This window comes from Scleropages formosus, chromosome 2 (genome assembly GCF_900964775.1).
Source record: "Scleropages formosus chromosome 2, fSclFor1.1, whole genome shotgun sequence".
NCBI classification, from domain to species: domain Eukaryota; kingdom Metazoa; phylum Chordata; class Actinopteri; order Osteoglossiformes; family Osteoglossidae; genus Scleropages; species Scleropages formosus.
In genome coordinates this window covers 8,563,641-8,582,748 of record NC_041807.1, presented here as the reverse complement: position 1 = coordinate 8,582,748, position 19,108 = coordinate 8,563,641, and the positions used below count along the sequence as shown (strand labels likewise).

General features: G+C 43.2%; 1 protein-coding gene across 2 annotated transcripts; it reads right to left on the bottom strand.

The window, feature by feature from the left end:
* Positions 1–650: 650 nt before the first annotated feature.
* Positions 651–18,677, bottom strand: LOC108938917 (nuclear receptor-interacting protein 3-like). Of its 2 annotated transcripts, none has more exons than XM_018759933.2 (8): positions 17,884–18,677; positions 7,667–7,859; positions 6,088–6,267; positions 5,851–5,933; positions 5,454–5,590; positions 2,768–2,820; positions 2,568–2,665; positions 651–2,124 (listed from the first exon to the last, which is right to left on the bottom strand). In XM_018759933.2, the coding sequence occupies exons 2-7, from the start codon at positions 7,778–7,780 to the stop codon at positions 2,570–2,572; spliced, it is 663 nt and encodes a 220-aa protein (XP_018615449.1). In that variant the 5' UTR covers positions 7,781–7,859; positions 17,884–18,677; the 3' UTR covers positions 651–2,124; positions 2,568–2,569. The 2 variants fall into 2 exon arrangements, with proteins under 2 accessions (XP_018615449.1, XP_018615440.1); XM_018759924.2 differs by lacking the exon at positions 17,884–18,677 and adding an exon at positions 7,940–7,974.
* Between the last annotated feature and the right edge of the window lie 431 nt (positions 18,678–19,108).

Below are 19,108 nucleotides of genomic sequence, written 5' to 3'. Positions count from 1 at the left end.
TTCTGCACAGCTGGGCCAAATGTGTGAATGTGAGAAGAACCTATAGCATCTTCCTCCAAACTGTCAGTGATGATAACAGTGACTGAATGCATTGTGACACAGTGTGGTGCATTAATTTGTGATGAGGTGGAGGCACAAAAACAGAGCAGCAGAACCATCAGTGTAGCACAGGAAACAGGTTGCAGTGTGTCTAATAAAGGCTCTTTGTGAATAATTTATCTTGCACCTGTCGTGCTGAGTGAACCACATCCCCTCTGCTCCCAAGCCTGACAGTAATTCTCCCAGGATTCATTAACAAGCTTTCTGCAGACTGTCAGAGCCACACCTGCTACTGCTGATGTTGCTGTGATGCAAAAGCGAGGTAGTGATGCAAAAGCAATGTAGTAATGAGGTAGTAAAAGCAATGGCTGTTCCAGACAACACCAATGAAAAGTCACAAGCGATTTCCACCAAATAACATTTAAAGGTATCAAATGCATGACCTAAATGGCATCAGTAAAAAATTTTACAGTAGCTTATGTTGAATCCACCACTGTATTTTGTTATGCTACATGCAGTGTAATCCATTTATGACTGCCAGTTTTAACATTCATACATTGTCATTAATAAAGTTTTGAATGAATTCAACAGAATGATTTTAACAAGGAGTCTTTAATTTCAGTTCACATAAACTTTGTGTTTTCCATGATATACAGCTGACTTGATTCTGCAAATGTATTCAGCACTTAGCTCTGCGTATTCACGTATTGTAATTCAAATCTGTTTTGTACTGCAATAAAAACACAATTCCACAATAACAAACGACTGATTAGATTCACACTGACTTTATTTAAATATGCACGGTGTAACACTTATGTGGGCTATAGTTTTTTTTAGTTTAAAAATAACCAATGTTCAAAGTGTCAAGACCTTAAGACTGCTACACCTAAGAAAATATTATACTATATCAAAACTACTAAGAAGGGTACTTGAGGATGTCTCTGGATAATATTTATTTAATGATGTGCATCAAAACATATTGTCTGGCTTATTGCATTCATCTGATATCATAAAAATACTTGCACAAAATAATCTTCTCTTGACAACCAACCAAAAATAAAGTGCTACTTGTGTAAGTCTGGCTAAAAGATGGGTTGCTGAGAAGTGAAGTCTCCACACAGTGCATCTAGTACAGAAGAGTTGTGTTCTAAAACAGCACAGAATCCACAACAGCAGCATTAATGCTTACATAGGAGTGCATTTCCTAACACTCACACATGTCCTAGTAACAGTATATAATCACTGGTATATAATGCACTTGTTTCCCTACATTCAAAAAAATAACAGTATGTGCTAAATATAACAGTAAGGTTGTTGGTTTGTTTTTATTTGTAATCCGTAATCAAACTCAGTCCATAGAAGTCCTGTGTATCTGCTGGTTTTTGCTCCAATCAATTTACCTGCCTTTAGTCATGAAATAAATCCATTATTGGGCCACATGTATTCACTTAGTTACATATGCATGATTTATTAATGAAGTTTGATGATGTAGTCAGTGGTTAGAGCTGCTGCCTTGAAATCAAAAGACCCAGGTTTGAACCCCATTCCCACTGTAGTACTCTTTTGAGTAAGATATTTATCAAAAAATGTTCCAGAAAAAACATCCAGAAGTGTAAATGGGTCAATAATTGCCATAACTGAGTTTTTAAACTTCACATTTTAAATCACTTTGGGGAAATGAATGAAGAATCTGCTTGCTTGCTTTATTATTATTATTATTATTATTATTATTATTATTATTATGGGTAAAACTAACAACGTAGTATGTGATTAAAGCAAAAACCAAAGCAGATACTGACCCATCATGGACTGAGTTTGACAACTCTGCTCTAAACTGTACATTTTTCAAACCATCATACAAAGTACATTTTGGCATCAGTGAGAACCATGGTGAAATGTTAGCAAAACTGAACTCCCAGGGGAATCTGACAGGGGAATTAACCTATGAGAGTTCCACTTTAGTGCTTACTGCAACCTATGTTTACCATTCTCCAACCAGGCTGATAGAACTTTCTCCAAATGCAAGCCTCTGAAATCAGTCACCGATAAAGGTAAGGATACCGAACTTCTCAGAACCAGGGACAGCTAAATGAGACAAAAAATATTATTCAATATTATGTGTTCTCCATGACAAACAAAAACATATGTTTATTGATAATAATAATAATAATAATAATAATAATAATACATTTAAAGGCAAACATTTGCCATATATGGTAGAAACCATATAATAAACTAAAGAAAAAATTAAATACCACCAATTAAACACTGTTGGAGGACAACATTGGATAATAAACAGTTTTTGTTTGTTTAAAAAATGCTTACTACCAAAACAACTTACACAGCATAATTTTTATAGTTTATGAACATCTCTTGCTGGAAACCTAGAAATTAAAGTTAACTTCATTTTTCTATGGTAGAATGACAGGTTACCACCCAAGATTCAACCCAACAACACCATGGTTACAAGTCAAGCTCATTTAAACATTACTGAGCATTGCTGCCATGTTCAGAATACTACTACTTACATTTAGTCCTGTAACCCACTCTTACAATCAACAAACTGGACTTGTTCCCTCTCTGTTCTGCCAAGGACCAGAATTTCCTTCTCTGTATCAATCACACACTGTGACAAGATAAAGATAGGCACAAACCAGTCAGTGAAGGATTACATCATCTTATCGGCAGTGGCAGCAGAAGTGTCAGTGACGAGGGACAGCGAAATTACCTTCAGAGATTTCAAGGTTCTGTTCCCGAGGGACAAAAAGGGCTTTTCATTTTCTGGAAAACAAACCAAGCAGAACACAACACACTTATGACATATGTGACTTGTGACCACCCTGACTTATGATGTTAGTCCCATTAATGTTATTACATTCTTTTTGAGTTCCAACAGTCATAACATGTAACAACTGTCCCATCTACTATACAATAACATTGGCTGGCTGTACTACCATATTTGTGTCTCAGTCAGTGTTTACAAAAAGTTACTTTTTATTTATAATGAATAGTGAAAAAGTGAGTGTTCTGGTGGTGCTGAAATAAAAAGCAGAAGACAATAGATTTAGAAATGAAAGTTAAAATAAGTTGCATGAAAATATAATTATGTAAGAGCGTTTCATGTTTTAAAAGTTCTGACTTAAATGAATTTATATTAACGTTTTTATAACTTGTTCCTGAAATTATAGAATGGTATAATCTATAACTTAGTCTGTGATATACATTTCGTGTTTGAGATTTAAAGATTGTTGTGTTTGGTTAAGGGGATAGTGTGAGGAGGTAGGATGAAGAATATGGATTTCTTCTAAAGAAGGAAGAGAGCTTCTTTTCTTAGAGGTGTATATGTGTTTAGTTCTCTAATAAATGTGTTTTACAATATTATCTCTTTCCATCCAGCATTAGAACAAAACAACCTCCACCCCAGTGGGATATCAAGGACTGAACTTGCTTGCGCTGATAACAGATTGGTCTCATCTTTCTCCAGATGAAGTGTTGCAATGAGCACAACAATTCTGTTGCTTCCTATTGATGTCACAGGATATTCGTGAATGGTGTGGGACATGCACTTCCTGTGATGCCAGACGCTGCCCCTTATCACACTGGAAAGCACCCATGCAGACAGTGAAGGCCATGTCACTTTCCAAAAAGTAGCTGCTAACATAACTGCCAATCACTAGCCACAATAACAGATATGTGCTTGTAGTTTACGACTATTTTGTCAAATATGTCGGCCTTTACGCTATTCTTGATCAGAGAGCTACAACTGTTGCAACAAGTACCACTTTCAAAACTTCATCTGGAAACATGGGATTCCAGAAAGCCTGCACCCTGATCACGGACACCAATTTCATTCTAACCTTGTGAAATGCCTTTGTGACAAGGTGGGTTTTCACAAGACTTTAACCAATCCCTATCACCCACAAGGCGAAGGTATGGTAGAACGGCTTAATAGGACACTCATCGATCAGTTAGCAAAGGCACTCCTTAAACAACATCTTTAGCCTAACACCACACTTGGCTTCACTCATTTCTTTTTCATACAGGGAACACAAGCTAGAACGCCAGCCAACATTCTTTTACCCAGCAATATTGCATTTACTGCTACTGCAGGCTCACCTGCAGAGAGTACTGGACAACTGTTATACAAGGTTCAATCTGCCTTTCAGTCTGTGGCACAAAACATAAACAATGCACATAATAGATAAAAACAGGACTATGCCAAAAACATTAACTTCTTCCTCTACAAAACAAGTGATTTTGTGTGGCTAAATGATCCTATGGCCACGCAACAGAAGCTTGCTCCTCACGAGAAAGGTCCCTATGAAATACTAGAGTGGCTTAGACCCATACATTCTGTCCCCGGTTTGACTTAACAGAATTCACTATGTGTTCAGCCAGTTAGATAAGGCACAAATAGTTAATTAGAATTAAATGCAGCCATGCAACTCACCTATACCTGGGGTTTGAAAGAAAAGCCAAACTTACCTTGGCAGTCTAACCTTACATATCTGACAGCATTATCGGATGGTTTACCTTTCAAGCCCACAAGGTTGTTGGAGCCCAAGCAGAATTTACCTAACTGCAGTACAGTCCCGAGGTCACATCAGGCTGTAGACCCTTCCCATCCCAGGTCACCATCTGCTGCTCAACAGATGTGTTTGCTGGGGGAGCAGACTACAACTTTTCTGCCTGTGCCTCAGAGCCAACATTCTTTTCCCTCAGTTTGTCCAGGCTGATGCCAAGTACTAATAACACACTTCATAGTTTTAAGAGGTGTAGCATTTGCAGTTTTTTCCTGTTCTGCATTTTTCTGTGTTTTTATAGATGCATAGTTTGTGCTGGTTTCAGAAAGAATGTTTTTTGTAATGGAGGAAGAAATGTAAGTGCATTTCATGTTTTAAAATTTTAAAACTTATCTTAACATTTTTATAACTTGTTCTTAAAATTACAGAATGATATAATTTAATATTTAGGTTGTGATATAGATTTCATGTTTGACGTTTAAAGATTGTTGTGATTGGTTAAGGAGATGCAAAGAGGGAGGATGAAAAATATGGGTTCTTTTTGAAGAAGGAAGAGTGCTTCTGTTCTTAGAGGTGTACATGTGATTGTTTCCCTACGAAGACAGTTTTAAATCATTGTTATCAATATCGGTGTGAGACCCAACACAAAAGGTTTTCGGATATATTTTGAGGATTAGACGTCTAGGCTCCACCCAAAAACAGGTAGTATCACAGAACAAAAGCAAAGAATGGCCTCTATAATGCTTATTATGACTCTGTATTGAACCACTTAAAAATGACATGTACAGTTAACAAAAATGAATTACTGAGTCTCAGAAAGACAATAAAACATTGTCCGAAACATAAATTACAGACGTGGTCTTTAAAGTGAATATTATGCTGGCCTCTTACCCACAACAGTCATCGTGCACTCGATCTTCACTTGTCCGATTGCCAGCAGGAATTTTTCAATCTGCCCCTGAATCTGGAGGGTGTGGAAAAAGTTGGAGTCTGTCTCTGTTTTGTTCATGTTGACCTTTTCCTTTAATCTAGAAAACATGGTCAACAATCACAGTAGGTGATAATGAAATCAACATTTAACAATATATGAGAATTTAGAACATTTTATGAACTTCTTTCAGCCGCTGGACTAAAGAGATTATGAGTATTAATGAATAGTAATTATTTATATGAATTACTGGATCTGCTGAAATATTTCTGGACAGTATCATATGTGAAGAAATGCTTGACTATAACACACTTCAATAATATTACATTTAAACTATATTGAAAACATCAGAATGCTCACCCAAGCTTTTCAACACATCCTGTGGACATGAGGTTCAGTTTGCAGCCAGTGTCAATCAAAATTTTCATCTCTCTTCCTGAACACTGAAATTAAGTTAGAGGATGGGAAAGCAACAGCAGCAGCATAAACAAGTCAGTGTCATCACTTCTTTCAGGTGGTGGGATATATTCAATGAAACAGGACAACAGTAACAAGAGAATAGCTAAAACACTTATAAATATAGAGATTAACAGATACCTTGCATAATACAAATATGTAGTCCTCTTCCTCTGGCAAGAAAAAACTGTCCTGTTTACTCAAGTGGGGACCAATGTTCTGCCCAGAGCTGTTATTCGAGGATTTAACACCTCGACTGTTGAGCCTGCACCTCGAAAGGTTGGCCTCCAGCAGCCGCCGCTGTAAAATGTTGTGCGGTTGCTGCAAAGAGAATAAGGAGGCATTTTCACAACACCACTCTTGCTGGAGTTTGCATTGCAGCATGTTGGGTAATACCATACACAAGGAAAAAATATGGACAAATACGCAGGCTGAGACCTTGTGATATCACAGAGAAAATATCAGACCAGGATTAGGTTCTGTTTCTTTTTCTTTCTCTCCCTCACTTACTCTTTATTTAGCTGACTCCTTTGTCCAAGGTGACTCACAGTTTTAGATCAGCAGCTTTACAATGATTTACTTATTTATACTGCAGAGTAGTCTTACTAGCCTTATGACGGACTGGCGTCCCGTCCTGGGTGTGTCCCCTCCCCCTCCAGCCCCACGCCCTGTGTTGCCGGGTTAGGCTCCGGTTCACCGGGACCCTGCTCGGGACAAGCGGTTTCGGCCAGTGTGTGTGTGTGTGTGTGTGTGTGTGAGTGTGTGAGTAGTCTTACTAGAAAAAATCTGGGTAAGTACCTTGATCAAGGGTAATACAGCAACTGTGCAAAGCCAACCCAGGATCTTCAGTCTGTAAGGTGACAGCCCTAAGGGCTACAACAAAACCAAAACCAACATTCCCCTGCTTTTCAGAATCCCAGAATCATAACCACGTTTACATTTACAAACATTCATTTAGCTGACACTTTTCTCCGAAGCAACATGTAATGTTGAGTTACTTACAATTATTTACCCATTTATACAGCTGGTGAATTTTACTGGAGCAGTTTAGGGTAAGTACCTTACTGTGTTGTAAAGGGAAAACAAAGCAAAAACAACAGAGTACCCAGGAGTGTGGTGAAGAATACAGACAGTTTGCGTGAATCCAGCCATCATATCATACGAAGGCAGTGCTGTCTACGGACTGTGCTCTGTCTACACTACAGTACCAGAGTAAAACAAGCACATCGACCTTTATTTGGTAACAAATGCATTGCTCCTAAGTGTTGACTGATGTTGTTATTGTCATAATAATCATGACGCAACATTATTATGGACTTATATTAAAATAATAATATGAAAACAAATTCTGCATTCCAGACATTCAGAAACATTTCAGCCAGGTAATAAAAATGTTTTGAATGAAACAGAGATAGATAGATATATAGATAGATAGATAGATAGATAGATAGATAGATAGATAGATAGATAGATAGAAATTAAAGCTTAAGTTAGTTAACGTGGCGTGGTGGTGTCATATTTTTAAAAAATTCTAAATTCTGAGGCAAATTGCCAGATTTTTCACGTAACACGCGCACACGACGGTCATTTACTTTACATTTTACAGTAACTGAGTCTGATTGATTCACATGATCATCATGCAAGTCACTGAGTCAGGATATCACGCAAATGTGACCGGCGTTTCCCCAAAAATGAAAACAATGAATAAGCAAATATTAACCATCTCCTTGGAGGTGCCCAGTTTCTTGAGTCCATCCAGCGGGAGCAGGTCGGCTGAGTCTTTGTGGATGAAACGCGCCGTCTGCTTCGTTCTGCGCTGCTGCCTCAGCTCCATCGCGCTCGCGCTGCTCCTCGGAGGGCTTGTCCGCGCGCTCGCAGCTCCGACGGCTCCGCTGCTTCGCGATCACCGGCTCCTACGGATAGGTGATGACGTGTGATGACTCGAGTCCAATACTCAGCAAATCTTAAGACACGCAGTTGAGGTCGAGCTCACATAGTGTTTTTTTAAGTGCTGCGTCAAGGGGTGCGGTGGGGTTGCGATGGCGCAGTGGGTCTGGGGTTCGAGTCCCGCTTGGGTGCCTTGTGATGGACTTGTGTCCCCTCCCCCTTAACCTTGCCGGGTTAGGCTCCGGCTCCTCGCAACCCCGCTTGGGAGAAGCGGCGTTTGTGTGTGTTACGTATTCTAAATCGTGGGGGATGACGTCATAGTTACAGCGGTCAGCTGTCTGAAGGTCCATGATTCGAAACCCTGCTGTAGTATCACTGTACTTACTCACAATTGATGCTGTTAAGAATACCCTTGTCAAAGGGGTACATGTAATTCCCTTCCAACAAAGACATATTGGGATGGTCTAATTCTGCCTTAAGAAAAGGAGAACTTAACAGTATGCAGTCTTCATCATGACCCTATAAGGCAAACTCTTCCTTGACCCACTTTGTTCTTGTGTCCGAAATTTGAGCACAACACGGATAATAGAAAACAGGTGAAAAAAGAACAATGCAGTTCACATGCCAGGCCTTTCCACAGTAGAACTGGGACATGTAAAGGACAGAACAATAGCCCAGGAGAATGACTGGTTTCAACAACAGAATAAAAACTAATTCTACTGCCATTGCAAGCATTATAGTACAAACTTTTTTCTGCTGAAACAGTAGAAACTATAGTGAAATGTAGCTGGAAATTAAAGCCTTACAATCTCAAAAATTAACATATATGTTTCAATCTCATTCAGCTGTGCTTTGAGTCAGGGGTCCCAGTCTTAAAAATACACATAATGGTGATAATAAGCAAATGTCTTTGCTTGTTTAGGAGAGAAAATTATATAACTTGCCTATGTTTCACTTCTTTATTTGCTTACACATACATATACAAAAGGAGGGGTGTGATGGCGCAGCAGGTTTGGCCAGATACTGCTCTCTGGTGGGTCTGGGTGTCGTACCCTCCGCCTCGGCGCAACGAGGAACACCTGCCGCAGATCAGGGGACCGGAGCATAAAAGAGAGGCGCAGCGCAAAGTCAGATGTGGAACCTAGTTCAGCCTTGCTGCTTGCTTGTGGCTCTCTACAACTTCTGTTCTTCTCCTGACCTTCCCAGCCTTGTTCCCACTCCTTGCCCTCTCTACTTAATTCCAGTTCTCTCCTCATGTCCCTGACCTTTCGACTCATCCTTTTTGACTTACGGTTTTGGATTCTCCTGTTAACATTTGCTTTTCTGTGAACTGTATTCCTGACCTTGACTTTTGGATTACCCCCGATCAAGGATGCCTCAGCTCTGCGCTTGGGTCTGGCAAATCACTTCCAGTGAGAACCATGACGCTGGGGTTCAAGTCCTGCTTGGGGTGCCTTGTGATGGACTGGCATCCCATCCTAGGTGTGTCCACTCCCCCCTCTGGTCCCATGCCGTGTTGCTGGGTTAGGCTCCGGCTCACCGTGACCCTGCTCGGGACAAGCGGCTTCAGTGTGTGTGTGTGTGTGTGTGTGTGTGTACATATAAATGCAACAAGGTCAGCTCCCTTTTTGGTGTCAAAGAAATCCTCAAGAGCAAGAAGTGCATTCTCATTGTGGACCTCCAACCAAACCCCTTCAATGGAACTGAAGAAGAGGGAGGAGAAGTCAGGGATGTCTCCATCACCACTCAGCCAGTGCTCATCCTGGATCCAGCCAGGGCTTCCTAAAACCTCCAGAGATGTGAAGAAGCTGCTATCTAGGAAGCTCTCTATGGATGTTGGTGACATATGATCCATATCTTTGGGTGAGGAGAGCTATGTGGGGTGTGCAGAAGGAGTGGACATAACGTGGCTCCGGGACATTCTTTTCTCTGGTGTCACAAATAACAAAGAGCTTGCAATCTTCTTCAAGAAGGCCTTGTTACTGCTGGCAGGGCAGGAGTACTCCAGGGTGGTCTGAAGTGGTGATGTAGTTTCCCCCAGTGTCTGGTACTTCAGTCTTAGTCTTGGTTGAAGTGTCTTGTGGAGCGTGGTGACAAGAACTCTCACTTCAGAACTGCCACTCGTTGCTGTAGGTACTGCAGAGAGGCGTGGCAAAGTGTAGTGCACTGGAACTGCAACCCGAGTTCTATGACTCAGAAAACTATGACAAATGTGTCATAGACACCTAATATCTGTGAGACACCTACCATCCCTTTGGCTGGTGTTTATAGGGGCTTGGAGAATTACCTCTGAACAGATCACATTAGGCATACTGGATGAGGATATCAACAAAAAGTTAGGGTAGCCCCCAGGGGCATAACTAGCTTATGACAGACATTTGGGGTATTTTGAAAAACTGGCACAGGGAGCCAAAGGCATAAATGATCCAGAGGAGGCAAGGGCAAAAAACACATGAGGAAGCAGAGGTTGAAACTTCTGCCTCCTAGTGGCTATACAAAGATGCAAATTAGTCATCTCTTACCTGCACTTGGCAGAAAACCAAGTATGCATCATAACAAACTCTATGAAAGTGATACAAAGGACCAAAATAACACCCTAACATTCTAAATTCACTTTCCTTATACTTATTTCCTTGCTTGTGCATATTTGCTTAGGTGTTATATAGGAAGACATGCAAACTGGAATTGTTTCATATGTGTTGCTCAAATATCAGGAAAACCATCTGCATATGGTTTGCCTGGTATTTGGAGCAGCACCGTGGCACAGCAAGTAGCGCTGCTGTCTCACAGCACCTGGGTGGTGTGAGAGGACATGGGTTTGATCCCTGCTCATTCTGTGTGGAGTTTGCATGTTCTCCCCGTTTCTGTGTGGGTTTCCTCTGGGTGCTCTGGTTTCCTCCCAAAGACATGCTGTTCAGGTTCCCCCTTAATGTGTGAGTGACAGAGAGAGAGTGTGTTCCACTGATGTATAGATGAGTGACCCAGTGTAAGTAGGGTACCTAGCAGTGTAAGTCACCTTGGTGAATAAGGTGTGTGGGCTGATAACACTACATAGAGTTAATTAGAAGTCACTTGAGAGAAAAGCATCTCCTAAATAAATAAATGTAAATATCATTCCCGTCTTCTGCACTGTCTGAGGAATCACCTTTGCTCAGAAATCAGAACATGCCTTCTAAACTGATAAATTCACCAGTAAAATTAATCTTAAGTAGCTGGTTAATAAAATAAACATAAATTGATGAGGGGGGTGCGGTGGGTTGGACCGGGTCCTCCTCTCCGGTGGGTCTGGGGTTCGAGTCCCGCTTGGGGTGCCTTGCGACGGACTGGTGTCCCGTCCTGGGTGTGTCCCCTCCCCCTCCAGCCTTCTGCCCTGAGTTGCCGGGTTAGGCTCGGTTCACTGGGACCCCGTATGGGACAAGCGGTTCAGAAAGTGTGTGTAAATTGACGATGGATGGATAAGTACAGAGTCTTGTAGTGTAACTAAATAATTCTATGAAATGTGACCAAACTATTGCCGTACTGTCCTGGATAGCTCACATACTGGGGCAGTGAGATGACAACATGAGGATCAGGGTGAAGGTGAGGTTTCACTATCCAGCAGGACTTTTCCCTGCTTCCTCCTTTTTCACAAACAAACATATCCTGGGATGACAGGCTGTACTGGGTTGAGTTCTAACAGGAAGACAAAAAAAAAAACAAAAGGAAAATTACATTTATTGGTTCTCCAGCCCTGAGATCTAAGCTGTATTGAAGGTAGCATCACACTGGTCTCCTGGGCCTTCATGGCCAAACAGTGACACCACCATGTAAAACATTATCTGCAAATTGTCATTATCCATGATACACTTACTCTTCATCCAGGGTTGGAATGGTACTTACAGTAGCGGAAGTGCTACTCTGCCCAGGAGTAGATTTGCTACACTGTAAGACTCCTGTCAGGGATGCTGCTCAGGACCATTTTGATGAGCTCCAAATAGGTGGTCTCTTCACCAGCAGGTCAGATGAATGTCTTGCTGCCTGGGTTTGGGGTAGCATCATTGTCAAAATAAGCCCCAGTCCTGTTATTCAACAGGTTTTCTTCACAATTTGCTTTTAAATCTTAATGCTACATTCAAAAGTAAATTAATCCATGCCTTATCGATACCTGACAATTCAGTGCAACGTTTCAGTGGTGTGGAGCCCATCCCATGAATGGAGTGTGAGACAGGGTATGCCTTGGATGGGACACCAAATGTCTGGGCAAACAAACACACACTTGTGCACTCACACATATATAGACCAAGGGAAATTTAGGGTCATAAATTCATCTCACACATGTCTAGACTTCAGGATAAAATCAAAATTGAGCTGGATTCCAATTTACTGCCCAGGACTTGTAAGGCATTGATGCTAATTGTTGCACCACTGTGTCTTTCTTACTCCTTAAACATCTATAAAGTCTACAGCTGTGAGATGCTGCAGAAAATCTATCCTGTGGGGTCCGTTGAGGCGGTACAAGACCAGATTAGACCCTCACCTTCCGCTTGGCTTTCACCTTCTCCTTCCTCAGGAACCACTTCTTGAGCAGAAAAGCTCTCCAGCCAGAGTTGGTCAAACTGCCATCTAGTTTGGACCCCTTTTCTGCCGTTCAATTCGCACAACAGAGAGGAGCAGTTTTGGAATCTGGGTTCAACAATATGAGGAATTTCAGAGGTACACACACACACACACATTTCCAGATCCGCTTGTCCCATACGGGGTCACGGGGAACCGGAGCCTACCCGGCAACACAGGGCGTAAGGCCAGAGGGGGAAGGGGACACACCCAGGACGGGACGCCAGTCCGCCGCAAGGCACCCCAAGCGGGACTCGAACCCCAGACCCACCGGACAGCAGTCCAACCCACTGCGCCACCGCACCCCCAATTTCAGAGGTATTGGTTCAAAAAGATACAAGCACACCAATAAGAGCCTCTGCTCACCTGTATTTTCTGGACTTTCCATGAGGTAGATGCACACTGTAAGAGTCATTGGAACACCTGCACACAGCGAGAGGCCACTCCTGCGACTATCACGAAAACTCCCGACGACCACTGTCGCGACTATCACGACAACTATCATCATGATGGCGATCGAGATCGTGATCAACTGTCGCAAATATCGCACTCGCGATCGACCGTCGCAACTATCGTGCAACTGTCGAGACTATCGCGATCACGACCACTGTCGCGACTGTCGCGATTCTCGCACTCGCGATCGACTGTCGCGACTATCGTGCATTTGTCTTTTTTTTATTATTAAACAAATCACACACAATACGTCACAATACGTCACAAAAATATCACAATAAGAAACAGTCTTAATAGCCTTCTTATTATCACATTCCTTGATAGTGTCAATGTACTGCTTAACTTCTTTAAGAAAAACAGAAAATATAGGCTTTTTATTAGCAAATTTTGACCTGTGTATATGATATCGTGCACTTGTCGTGACTCTCGCGATCACGACCACTGTGCGACAGTTGCGCTATAGTCCAACACACAGCTGCGCTCGCTCACTTCGAAGTTGCTCCCGCGCAAACGAAAAAAAAAAAAAAAAAACTTGCCGAAGGCAGAGACAAAAATATGTGAGGAATAAAATTTGATATTTCTTGAATACAGGCTAAATACATGGGCAGCGTTTCAGCAGAAGTCCATCTAATCTTTTTTCCCATAGAAATGAAGCTGTGATAAACCTTAGTGGAAACACGCGCCATCGCATTCGCAAACAAACAGTTCAGACTCGGAAGCGCTGAAGCCAACAGTTTCTGTCTTGTTTTTATCATCTCGAAAAGAAGCTTGAGGTTTTCTCTTTTCTTCGAGAAAACAAGACAGAAAAAAACATGTATCCCTATGTCATCTGCATAACATTATTAATTATATTTATTATTAATTACGTGTCATTCATATATATTTAATAAAGTGAGAGAATGTTAAACTATATTATATAATAAATAACCATATATAATACAATATACTAAATAAAGGTATATTTTTAATAGAGCCTCCCTTTTTCAGTTCAGTTTCAGCAGTACACTGACAACAAATATTATTCACAGTCTCAACACAACTGGATTAAGTAAACGTAGATGGATTGTACACAGTGAAATTAAGTTGAGACAAAATGCAAAAGAACTGTGTTGCATTAACTAATTTCAATTAAGTAAATTGAACAAGCAGAGTAAAAAAATCATGTTGAGTGAACACACCGTCTGTTAGAAGTCTAAATAGATTGGAACATTTTATTGCACCGTGATCATATCACTTTTTGATGACTGTGTTGAATTTCACTTGGACTTTATGCAATATAATTAAGTTCTCATCTCAAACATATATGTATTAAGTTGATTGTAAATGTATTGTTTTAGTATTTTTGTCACTGTCTTCCCCGGAGCGGATGCGTCGGACTCAAGTGCGGAGCACAGGAAGCTCTCTCATGGGACAATCCAAAAGACATGGTCGTGAAACAGGCAAAAGGTCACCGATGTGCGAGCGTAATCCGAAGAGAGAATCCAAGAGTCGTAATCCAGAAGACAGGCGAGGAGTCGTGGTAAACCAACAAGTCGAGGAGCAGGAACGAGGAATAAGGGAAGTCAGGAGATCGAACAAGAAGTGCGAGTGAGTAGCAGGGCTGAACACACACACACACATTTTCTGAACCGCTTGTCCCATACGGGGTTGCGGGGAACCGGAGGCAACCCGGTAACACAGGGCGCAAGGCCGGAGGGGGAGGGGACACACCCAGGACGGGACGCCAGTCTGTCGCAAGGCACCCCAAGCGGGACTCGAACCCCAGACCCACTGGAGAGCAGGACCCGGTCCAACCCACCGCGCCCCCCCCAGGGCTGAACAAGGTTCCGCAAATATAATGTGTGTGTTCGACGTTTTCCTTTTATATGTTCGTCCCCAGATGTGTTGCAAGTGCGCCTCATTGCGCTGAGGTGGAGGGCGTGACAATTTTCAGTAAAGCTACTTTCCATTTTTTTCAGTGTAATGTAACTGTCCGCATTTTGAATCAAAATCATTTCAGAGGACTTATGTAAAAATACTTTGAGTATTTTTGGGTCCGGTCTTCCTCTAATAAACATAATTCAATAATAATTATTAAAAATTTATGGGGAATCGTTAACAGATAAACAGACACACAGTCTGAAACCTCTTGTACCGAGCAGGGTCCCGGTGAACCGGAGCCTAACCCGGCAACACAGGGTGTGGGGCTGGAGGGGGAGGGGACACACCCAGGACGGGACGCCAGTCCGTCATAAGGCTAGTAAGACTACTCTGCAGTATAAATAAGTAAATCATTGTAAAGCTGCTGATCTAAAACTGTGAGTCACAGCATCGCTCGAATCCCTGACTTCTCGTTTTTTTCTTTACAACGAAATACCTTTTCAGTACAATTTGATTAAAACCGGGAAAAATTACCCAAACCCCCTGTAATATGTAGTTTTATGAATGTTTGCAAAACAGTAAGTTCTCTGTAATGTTTCCTGCCCTGGTCACCAGCCATGTCCAGGCAGCTGCTGCCTTCTGAGCCCCAGGGTTCCATTCCTGCAAAACTTTGTCATACGTAAAAACCATCTGCGGATTGATCTTTCTGGACAGGCAGGTCACCAAATGTCAGACCTCTTGCATCTGTCAGCAGTCCCAAAAGGCATGCACGAGAGTTTCGCTATCACTGCATTGGGGTTACGGGCAGAGTGGGTCGCTGATCAGTTTGTGCCTGTACAGGACCACTTTGACTTTGTGCAACTTGCTTTGTGAACAACACCAGTTCAAATCTTGCAGATGGTGGTCAAGTTCCTTTAGCTGAATCCTCGCCCACGTGCTTTCCTCAAGCTCTAGAAGAACTCGAGTTTTTCTCCTCTCAATCAGAGCCTTGTACACTGGGCTTGAGGAAGGTCTCTGCCTCGTCCACGGCCGCCTTGGTCTTACTCTGCTCTACAGCATAGCTGTGATGAGTGGGCCATGTCTCAACATTCAGCCCAGTGTTGGACCAGGACTTCACCAACTGGTGCATTGAAATGGCCAATCAAAGACGCTCAAAGTACTGGTGGGGTTGCTCGATCAGAGCTGCCAGCTGGTTACATACAGTAACTAGGAGAGGAAGAGACAATCCAGTTTAAGAGGAATGTCAGGCACATCCCTCCCTCCTTACCTCCTCCTTTGGAAGGTACATGACCTCCCTGCCCACGTACTCATACCTGCCCCCCCAGACGAGGTTGAAAATGTCTTTCATAAGGCCTCTCCGCATCATGCGGGACAAGGGGTACACCTGCGCAAGGTAGAGCAACGTAGGGAAGATGTCCACCTTCAGTGCCAGCGTTTTTGCCTATCAAGGAGAGGGACCTGAACTTCCACAAACCCATTTTCCATCTGGCTTTGGTCAAGTGTTCTTCTCAGTTGGCCCTGGGGGCACTTTCTGATAAAAAGTTGACGCTCAACACCTTCAGAGGACCATCGCATTGGGAAAAAATCACTAATGCAATCCTCTCTGTTTCTTCAGTTGCCAAAGAACTTAATAAGAGACTTGCCGAGCTTCGAGCTTCGCACCGGAGGCATACCCGAATGCCCGAACCAGGCCAAGCACCCAACTGTAGTGTATCCAACAATGTAATGTCATCCGCATACTGGGCCAGTTTCGCCACCTCACAGCCATCGATCCCCAGGTGGACGCGAAAGGCAGCTGCCAGCGGCTTGATGTAAAGAGCATAGAGGAGCAGGGAGAGTGGACAGCCCTGCCTCACTCCGTTAAACTGGAGCACCGACTACCCGAGGGAGCCATTGATGATAACTCAGCTACCTACCTCGGTGTAAAGCACACGCACCCACCTCAGGAAGTTGCCAAAGCCCAATCTGCTCAGGGTGTAAAACAGGAAGCAGTGATGCACTTGGTAAAACCCCTTCTCCTGGTCCAAACTAACCAGCACAAGGGGGACCTTTTGGTCCTCTGCCCAGGCAATTGTGTCCTGGACCAGATGCAAATTCTAGAGCGCAGAAGGCCTGGGCGCTCTACACGTTTGATCACGATGGACCAGGTCGGCCATTACCTTCTTCAGGCGCTCTGTCAGGACCTTCACGATAATCTTTGCGTCCACCCAAAGCATTGTGAGGGGTCTCCAGTTAACAAGACCGGCTTTATCGCCTTTCTTGGACAACAAGGAGAGCACCCCTGTTCTCATACTCTTAGTAAACATGCCCCTGCCCAGCACCTTCTTGACAACATGCAAAAAAGTTAGCCCCAGGATGTCCCAAAATGTGGAATAAAATTCCCCTGGAAAACAGTCAAGGCCAAGAACATTGCACTGATTCATCTTACTAAGCACCTCTGACGGCTCAAGTAAAGTGACAGGGTCTCTAAGCTGCCACGGGTGTCCTCGGGAACCCGTGACATCAAATTCTCTGAAAAGCTCCTTTCTGTTATCAGGTCCGTTTTCCTGACTTTAAAAAGATTTATATAAAAACAGGATACAACCTCCAACATCTGGGCGGTGTCGGTGAACAACTCATCCTGCTGGTTCCGCAGAGAGGTAAACCCTCTCTTGCGTCTCAAGTCCTTCACCTTGTTAAAAAAGTAGGAGGTATACTTCTCGTTCTCCTCTGCCTCCTTCACTCTGGCATCAAACAGAAAGACTTTGGCCTGCCGCTCATGCAGCTGCCCCAAAATAGCCTTTATCTCCACAGCCTTATCATAATCGAAGGTCCCTCTGTTACTGTGGCAAGAATAAATCCTGTGGAGTTCCTCCTCAAGCGTGCTGATATCCTGACATCACAAAGCAACATGTCGGATACAATAGTTGATGGAGAGGGTCTTGGCTTTCGCCTTGACCCCCTCCCACCAATCAGCCAAAAATCCATGGAATCCAGCCACAATGAAAAATTCTCATAAAACAGGTCTCTATACTCCTTTTCTTGAAGGACTTTGATATTCATCTTCAAGCAGCAACGGCCATGGGTTGGGACGCGTATGTGCTGACTTCTCAACGTGACATCCACCCCCAAAACCCAGCCAGCATGAACAGTAAAAGACCTTACCTTCTCAAAAGTGCAGTCCCCAAAAAGCATCCCTATGTCTGTAGAGTGGACGCCACCTACACTCCAGTAGGATTCACCTTTCCTCCATTTGTGAGAGAAAAGAGTCACATCCCGCTGGTCCTGGAGGTGGACTTCCTGCAAAAAACAGACTTTGAAGGGACAGGACTCAAACTGATTAAACAAAGCAGTTCTTTTTACTTTATTTTTACTTTATTAATTTAGTCCACTAAAACCCTCTCCCCAGAGGAGGTTGACCCCACTGCCCCACTAGAGTTCCCCCCTGGGAGGTATGCCTCCGAGTTTGACGTCGCCCGTCCTCCTTCATATGACGACCGCCGACTAGGAGACATCCATCTTCTCTGGGGAGGAGGATCGCTCTCGGTCTTCTTCCGAAGGGGACCCAGCCAACGAGAGGACCCCCTGCGATACCGCAGCCTCCCTTCTGGGCTTCTTCTTCTTTTTCTTATGTGTGGAATCTTCCTTTTTTCGCTTCAGGATATCCGCCAGGATAGGGCCAGGGCTTGCTCCCTGGGGCTCTTCGGCCTCACTAAGGGCCTCTCCGGTCCCTGCCGCCATTTCCATTACCATCTCCACCACGCCGATTTCCTTCTCCTTCAGAGTTAGTGCCTGAAGACCCTCCTCCACAGATACCCCAGTTCCAGACAGGACATCTGTGTAAGAGGGCCTGTACTGCGGGCAGAGTTGGGCCAGATGGTCTTCACTGCTGCTGTGTTAGTCTTTTCACTGCATCGTGAACCCAGTTACAGTTATGTGCCGAATACCGGCTTTTCCGCCGAAGAGCCGTTTAAAAACCGTCTTCATCCATGGCCACCAACCACTGCCGCACGCTGACACAGCCCTCCCCCTCCCACTCTTAAGAGTCCGTGCGGTTTTTATTCCTCTGGCGCCGTTCTGCATTCCCAACTATAGACATGTGTTACTAGAATCATACAGTTCACAAGCTCTTCAAGTTACAACCCGTCCAATTACAAATCGTGTTATGATTTCCCAGCTTCTTATTATTACATTTCCTTCATGTGTCTGTTTTCTGACATTTCTCTTTGTAGGGGAGCAAACACAAGTGGGGTTTACCACCTGAAGCCAGAGAGAGCAGTAAACTGCAGTAAAGTACAATATGAGTGGTGGACATATTCACTTGCCTTTATTTGCTTCTGCAACCCACATGAATTTCATTTAATCATTGTAAGATAGTCATAGCAACTAG

What these genes read in the sequence shown, in the direction of transcription:
- LOC108938917 (XM_018759933.2), bottom strand. Translation starts at nt 7,780, where the DNA reads ATGGAGCTGAGGCAGCAGCGCAGAACGAAGCAGACGGCGCGTTTCATC. An exon ending in ACATATTTGTATTATGCAAG is followed by an intron (nt 5,934 to 6,087) that starts GTATCTGTTAAT and finishes ACTTAATTTCAG; the next exon opens with TGTTCAGGAAGAGAGATGAA. An exon ending in GGATGTGTTGAAAAGCTTGG is followed by an intron (nt 5,591 to 5,850) that starts GTGAGCATTCTG and finishes CATGTTTTCTAG; the next exon opens with ATTAAAGGAAAAGGTCAACA.